We start from the raw sequence: 8369 nt of genomic DNA, 5'->3' as shown, positions 1-8369 counted from the left end.
CCCTATTATTTAATAGTAAGCCCCCAGAACAATTCAATGCGTTTATATGTGCTTCATATTTATATTTCTTCTGATATCAGGTTATTATACTATTCTGCCCTGGAAGTATCTGAACAATTGGAGACATGGTTAGTACCTAGGAAAGGCTACTGCCACTGGTGTAACTATAGGGGATGCAGAGGATGCAGTTGCACACAGGCCCAGGAACCTTAGGGGGCCCATAAGGCCTCTCTTCTCCATTGCACTATCACGGCCTTGTATTCAGCCCATGGCCAGTCCTAAGTTTACATCTATAAACATGTCATGTCACGTGACCATAGCATGACACTGTGATGATTGGATGGCAACAGGATCTGATTGGCTAATATGGTCACATTGGACCATATCACTAGTAAAGAAAAGAACCAGAGGTAGAGGCAGGCCTTGATTCCTGGAAAACAACTTTAATTTTTTCAATTGTAATGATAAGCAATATAAAGATTAAAAAGCATTTAAATTAAGTCTTCATATTTCAATATTTTATATTTCACACAGCAGGTTCTAGTCTGCTACAGTTGTGTATATATATTACATCAAAAATGGTACATTCTGTTAATTAAAAAGGTGCAATCCCACTGGGCTGCACCCTAGGGCAACAAAAATAGTTCTCACCCAATTATAGAAAACCATGGCTTAAAAAAGTCAGTAATATATACCCTACATATAGCTAAAGCTAAAAACATAAAGCAATAAACAAAAAGTTGAGAACATTTTAAATCCTTTTACATTCATTGGAAGGACACGTCCAGCTTCCAATATCATTTCACAGTTTACATGTAGACTTCGGAGTTCACATTAGTGCAGTGCAGTCTATAACTAACTGTTTCAGGTCAGCTAAGCTGCTAGTAGGTGTCTGTCAACAAGCAATCAAACGTTTGTGCAAATATGCATGCTTCAGCGCAATGTATTTGAAATTATGTACAAAGTTGATTTGCATACGTATCGGGCCATTATACTGTACTTTTTTGCAGATCCAGGGCCTGTTCATATGTGCCCAACACACCCTCACCCTGATTTAAAGGGCTATGTAGCCTTATGACGCCCAGATGTGTTCTTTCCCCTGTGGTTTTGCACTGTATTTTGTGCATGCTTTGGCATATTGCGTGTTTTTGCACCCCAATATTTTTTTATGGGGCCGTTTTGGTGTGCAAATGCGCCTAAAATAGACCGTATTCTATTTTTTTTTTTGCAGGCAAGGAATTGTGAAAAAACCTATAGAAATTAATGAGTTCCATTCCCTGCATATTGCGCATGCAAATTTAGCGAGCGCAAACACGCACCCAAATACACCTGTGTGAAGGAGTCTTTAAACGGAACGATTATCGTTCAAAAAATGGTTCAAATGAGCAAAAATGAATGACAATCTTTCAATGTAAACGCGGCTAACGATCGAACAAGGAATGATAAGTCGTTTACTTTTCGTTCATTTTAGGCGGGCATAAAAACCATCGTTGGCTCGTTCACTAATCGTTCGGTTTAAATAGCGATCATTCATCCCTCTCATTCACTTATAAGCCTTATTCACACAAGCGGTTTATCCTGGCTACGTTAAAACGTTGGGTGAAAATCGCGACCATCTGAACCATTTGATTCCAATGGACTTATTCAAATGGACGATTTTCAGCCACGTCAAAACATTGCAGCTGGCAAAGATAGGACATCACGGCCAAATACGCCATCTGATGTTTTGACGTGGCTGGAAAAGATAGGTCTTGGACTATCTTTTGGCCGCTATCAATCAGCAACTCCCATAGAAGCCTATGGGGAGGGAGGGAGTTTATCAGCCGCTACTGCTGCTAAACTATGTCAGTTTGCTCACATTAAATGCTGGCCAAAGGAATTCCGGGCTGTGGTGTATATATGCCAGGACTTAGCTTCGCCCCCGTCTTGCCCCCTACTATTGCAAATAGTGGCAAGGGGCGGAGAGGGGGCGGGAGCTCAGTTCCTGCTCCTGGCTCTTCCATCCTCCCCTCCCCCCCTGCAGACAAGGACACCGTATATCGGCTCGGCGTGAAAACCGAGCCGATATACGGTCATCTAAATAACCCCTAAGGCCTCATTCACACGAGTGCTGTTTTAGCGCAGTATAGGCATGTGAAAAGATCGCAGCTATACCGCACTAAAGATCGCGTGAACGGGTGATTTCCAGCTATTTTAATTAGCAGTGAAAATTACCATTCACACGATTGGAGGTGCGTGGTGCAAGTTATCCAGCTTCTATAGTAGTCTATGGGAAGCACACACCAAAGATATGTCAGGTCTTTGCGCACCTCTAATGCACTAAAACAGGGCTCGTGTTAACGAGGCCTTAGGACGACTTCACACGGGCGTACTCGTATTGCAAAATGATTTGCTCATTCTCACCCCCTGCCAAGTAATGCACAATGTATCAGCTGCCAAGAGAAGTGACAATCAGAGGAGTAACCTGAAGCTTCTGGGCTACAATACTATCTATAATATCGTTGTCATCTTATGTGGCAACAAGGCATTTGACAGCTGCTCTGGCTCAGGGTGGTTGTCACTTATAAAACCCATTACCATCCATTCCCCATACCAATCAAGTTGAATATCTTTACCACACCAGTGCTCACTACTGCCACCTATGGACAAGATTACCGGAATGGGTTGGAGAATGCTCTATAGCTCTACAGTTCTATACATGTACACTAATGGACAATACATCCTGATGCTTCTCTTTTAATTTTGGCTTTAAGTTTCTTCATCTCCTGATTAGTTTCATCGATGAGCAATCCAGATTCAGTCACTTCCCAGGATTCCTCCAGCAGCTTCTGCTCGTAGTATTTCTGTGAAACATGGCAGAATATTTCCACCAGTCGTGACTTTCCTGGTTTATTGCTAATGGCGGACAATGTTAATGAGGTGTGCAGGCTCAGAGCCTTTATGTACTGTTTGCAGGCAGCTTCATCCTCCCCCTGAAGAAGCAGGATGTATCCCTTGCAGCACAAGTCCTCCACCTGTGTCCTCAGGTCATTAGCACTGTGCCTTTGGATGGCCTTGTCCATGTCTGTGACGGCGCTCTGGTAGTCTCCCCTATGAAGAAGGCAGGAGGCGCGCTGGCGGAGGTATTTAGGATTATTATTACTGGCTATGATGGCCAGTGTAAAGTAATTCAGAGCCTTGTCGTGGTCGTTCTCCTTCGTGAAGGCGAGCCCTTCTTGTCCTGCCACCTGTAGAGCAAATACATAAAAATGTAATTTTCATGATATTGTAGTGGCTTCAGAGTCTTACTCTTCAGTCCAGTTCTTAAATATTCTATTCAGCTATTCTTTTTAGTTTTATCTGTTTATGGGAAAGCTGGGATGCAGCTATGATGGTATTTAACTCAGTAGTTGTCACCCAGCTTTCCCTGGCCTTAGTACTGTGTATCAGTGCTCTTGTATTGCAGTATAACTAGGCAGATATGCCACCCAAGGACATCGGAGAAGCAGTTATGGTGGCCATCATACCACTTTTTCAAAGCTGATAGAATTTAGGCTGTGTTCGCAATACATTTACAATACACATTACAGGAATCCATGGTGAAATGCTCTCGACAAGGGCTTCTTCAGACTGGCGTATGTGCAAAAACGCTCACCTCGGCGCAACGCGCGTATATTTTACGTTTGTCTGAAGAGGCCCTAACACATCTAGAAGAAAAAGAACATATGCAGACATAGATCACTGTTTTAGAATATGTTTGGTCAGTGGAGCCCTATGGATACATACATTGTATATGCCAGGAGAGAAAAGGCTAAGGGCAGCTTTACACGGGCGTACTGCAAAATACGCTAACTCCTGCGCAACTATTTTGCGCAGTAAACAAGGGTGCTTTGCTTTTGTGCCTGAGCCCAATATTGTCCAAATTTGCGCAGGCACTGCTAGTTCTCATAGGCGGAGGAATCACCCAGCTCTGATTTAAATGGTTATAAAGCCAAACGAGGTGGCGAAATGTACGGATTTATGCAGCGTATTGCACATATCCGCATGTATATATGTGTGCATTTATGCACCTGCCTTAGGCCTCTTTGGAGTCTTTGGTGCAAAAATGCACACAAAATAGAGCAGGTCCTACTTTTTTACGCCAACAAGAACCAAGCGCGTAAAAAAAATCAATGTGTTCTATTCTCCAGGTATTGCGTGTGCAAAAATGGTCATGTGAAGAAGCTCCAAGGCATTGAAAAATAGATTGGTGACGGCAAAAAGATCAAAAACTTACTTACACTCTTGTTTGGAGGTTGCTGTTCAGCACCTCTGGTGGACAACGTGCGGTACTTCAGCTGTTTTTATTTTCACTTGATTGTAATCATTTAGCATTGGGACTTAGCTGTAGACTCTACCATGACTAGTTTGCTTTAATTTACTTTCCCAAACCTTAAAACCTGCTCGGTATTAAGAACAGGGAAGAAAAGAAAGGCAGCTGCTGAGTACATGTCGAGCATCAATTTAGCTGCTAAAAGCCCTTCATGCAGTGAGTGCTTGTCACACAATCCATGATTGCACAGGTGCATGCACAGAAGCCTTTCCCCAGCTAGATAAGATTATTTTCTGTTTATTTATGCCTTTCAAGTAACACATTAGAGTCCATTGTGAATTTCGCAAAACAGAAACAGAAAAGTGCTTAATACAAATTTCCCATTAAAGCATATTAAGAAATAAAGGCATGTGATGATTAAGTTGCTGGTATTCATGTAATCTAGCCTAGGTGGAGAAAAAAAAATGTAATCATAGTTTAATAAAAGTTGTCAAAGGTGAGGAATAGAAAATAAATGTCATGCCCTTTTGGGCCTTTAAACCTGGTGGAGATATAGTAGGACGGCTCGCAACTCTACTGAAAACAATGGGTGCCCATTAAGGTCAATGGGTCCCCGGTATCGCTTTGTTTCCCTACAGTAAAATTACAAGGAAAACTAGTATTTACATTACAAAACTCACAACCTTCAGGTCGTGAATGAGAGCTTAGGACTGCATTTCTGCTGCCTTAATACTCTGCGCCACACAAGGACTACAATTGTGTCCTCACTATTGCTTTAAGAGAAGGACATGGTGCCTCATGGATGGCCAAAATAGTTCCTCCAGTTCATAACCGTGCCAGAAAAATTCAGTTTTCTTGTTTTGAGGATGTTCTTGTCTATACCCTGTAAGTGACGGCGCTCCTCCTTTGTATACTTGGTTTTTTTGTTGTTGTTTTTTTAAAAAGCAAAGTTTTATCCTAAGTTGTGTTGGATTTCTTTGGTCTTGTTTGTCCTGTAATGGATTTCTAAGAAATATGTTTGCAGATCTGAACATGCTAACCAGCTGTCAGCCATTAAGTGGGGTCAAGTTAACGAGCAGAGCAGTTCAGCGTCTTGCATACTTAACAATATTAACAGGATCATGTGACTGAATCGCGTCTTGTATTCATCGACGGATCAAGCACTGGCAGGATGGAATCTGAAAACTAATGAGCAGAAATAACGAGACCCTGCAAACTGCTTTCCTTCTTCCCTTCTACAATTATGCTTTGCACTCTTGCCAATGTCCATTGCTGCAGTTCATTACACTATATCATCACACCAGAGAGCAGAGACCACCCCTTCACCATTATCCCAGTATTTCACTGTGGTACAGCCAGTGGGGGGTGCCTCCCACAAAATGGCCATCGCGACACATGGAACCAGAATCCCAAAACATTACCTCCAATCCTGCTTACTATACACATATGTTCCTGCTTTCTGTAATAAATCTCACCTATTAATTACAGATCAATAGATACTCAGTGATCACTAGATCTACCAGAACAGAACGTTGTGCCCAATAACTCTTGGCTCGACTAAAAATGGGGTGGGTGTTGTAGGAGAAGCCCCAACTCGCCTCAACATCCCCTGCAAGATTTGACAAATGGCTGTCTTATCAAGACAACCCATATTGAACTGTATTAATATAGTAATCTCAGTTCCTGTGACATCATTGACATCTAGAAGGGTAGAGTCAATGATGTCACATTAACTCAAAAGACTGAACACCCAATTTTTTCCCTCTAATATGTCTGATTAAGACAAAATGAGGACAATATTAAGCTACCTGCAATAGAGTGATAAAATTTGGAATTTCAAGGGTAATCAGGGCTTGAACCCAGGAGCTCCTATGCTCCAGGTGGCGGCTCTTCTTGCTGAGCTATTCATAGAATTGGATAGCTCCCCTGCATGACCTTGTCCATGTTTCCTTGCTCTTGGTCCAGTTCCCTGTTTCGGCTCTGCCGTGTTCCTGATCAGGTGCTCTATAAAAGCCTGGCCCTTCCACTTCCTTATTGTGAGATTATTGTGCTCCCAGACAGTAGTTAGGCTCCACCACCTGCCTGCTCCTCCATACTACGAACTGACTACGCTACCTGCCTGCTCTTCTTATACTGCAAACCGATAGTACCCACGTACCGACCTCTGGCTTCCACTGACTACGCTACTTGCCTGCTCTTCTTATACTGTGAACCGATACTACCCGTACACCAACCTCTGGCTTTCCCTAACCACATTACCAATCTGCACCTGTTACAACAAGAGATTCCAACCCAGAATCAGATCGTTACAAAGGGATTTCCCCGTCTTATAAAGCAAAGACATTTTGCTAGGATATGCCATAACCTCATGAAAGGTGGGGATCCAAACTCTGGAATCCCCTATCCTACTGCTGGGTGGGGAACTGCAGAACACATCTATTCAAGTGAATGGTGCTGGCTGCAGTTTCCTGCCAAACAGAAGGCGGGGGTGCCGCTGTGCATAAAAAAATTCAGCATTGTAAAGACACAGAGTCAAGGATGTTATCACACCCATTCCTCTGTGATTCACATCCCTTGAGGGTTTGAAGTCAGCACTAATTGCACTGAAATCACACTCAGGAGAGAAGGTCCAACAAAGAGGACGGGGTGTGACAAGAGCTTTGACTCCGTGACTTTGCATGACCCCATTATCGCTCTGGTGACTTTGTGACTCCGATATACAATGTGTACACCATTACTAAACTTTATTTTTGTGGCAGAATGCTTTGGGCTAAGTGCACATTGCATCTGTGCACTCAGGAAAAGCTGTTGGTGTATACCTTAACATTTCCATAGGCCTTCATTCACCAGATGGAAGTCATAAGTATGTCCTCTTGGTCTCCATCTGGCCAATGTGGTGGGCATACCATTTCTTCAACTGAAGAATGACTGCAAAAAATTTACACTGTGCGGTATAATTGGTAGGCAAAATTGGTACAGAACCTGACTTGTTAAAAAAATGGCATGATAGGAATGCTGTTGACAAGCCCTAAAGAATCCTGCCATTAGTCTAAATACAAAAACAAAAATCTATGACAGGTTGTCTTTAAGACATTTTGCCATGAGTTATCGTGCGCATTCTCATTTACAGTGAACTTTCGAAAATCCAATTCTATGCTAAAACCTTGGATAATTATCATTTATGGAGAGTGCTCCGTGATTGCAGAACCTAAAAATTTCCATATGAAATTCAATGTAAAACACTCGAGATCCTAATGAAGTCTTTATTGCTGCTGTCAGAAAACTGACCTCAAGTGAACTTAACAAAAACAAATGTGTTGGTAACAGAGGAAATAATATCCAAATGAAGGGAAAGGACCCCGAGCTCCAATGTGTTTCTATTTTGGCAGCTCTAAAGTTAATGGTTGCCAATAGAGATGAGCGAGCGTACTCGGCCACGCCCCTTTTTCGCCCGAGTACCGCGATTTTCGAGTACTTCCATACTCGGGCGAAAAGATTCGGGGGGCGCCGTGGGTGAGTGGGGGGTTGCAGTGGGGAGTGGGGGGGAGAGGGAGAGAGAGAGGGCTCCCCCCTGTTCCCCGCTGCTACCCCCGCGCCCCCACGCCTCCCCCCGCCCCCCGAATCTTTTCACCCGAGTACTGAAGTACTCGAAAATAGCGGTACTCGATCGAGTAATTACTCGAAACGAGTACGTTCACTCATCTCTAGTTGCCAATCTGCAGTTCTCTAGCTGCAGGCTGTTGGGGCATGCTGGCCTATGGGCAAGAGCACTGAAGATCATGGGAACCCCCAAATATGCTCTAGGAAGATATTTGATGAGGTGTTGATTGAAATTAATCAACCTCTTGTTTGGTTTTAGGGTACAATCACACAACGCGGTAAACCATTTCACCCACTCAAGGAGGCCACTGATTTTGTCATTAATGCTGACCTCTTATTGGTAAAATTTTATGGCCATTGGTCACTGTGGGTGAGCAGAGTGTGGCCGCATATGGTTTCTGCAACGCGGGTCTCTGCTCTCAGGGCTTATTCACACAGGCGTTGGCGTTTTTATGTTCGCCCGCTGGCGGCGTAAAAA

General features: G+C 43.3%; 1 protein-coding gene across 1 annotated transcript in view; it reads right to left on the bottom strand.

The window, feature by feature from the left end:
* Positions 1-495: 495 nt before the first annotated feature.
* The window catches only part of TTC34 (tetratricopeptide repeat domain 34), a 71871-nt gene continuing 63997 nt past the window's right edge, over positions 496-8369 (bottom strand). Inside the window, exon 8 of the mRNA XM_066607387.1 lies at positions 496-3227. Coding sequence (XP_066463484.1) covers positions 2706-3227 — 522 coding nt within the window. The 3' untranslated portion in view covers positions 496-2705. The remainder of the gene's footprint in view (positions 3228-8369) is intronic.

This window comes from Eleutherodactylus coqui, chromosome 6 (genome assembly GCF_035609145.1).
Source record: "Eleutherodactylus coqui strain aEleCoq1 chromosome 6, aEleCoq1.hap1, whole genome shotgun sequence".
In the NCBI taxonomy this organism is placed as follows: Eukaryota; Metazoa; Chordata; class Amphibia; order Anura; family Eleutherodactylidae; genus Eleutherodactylus; species Eleutherodactylus coqui.
This window is presented reverse-complemented; position numbering and strand designations above follow the sequence as displayed.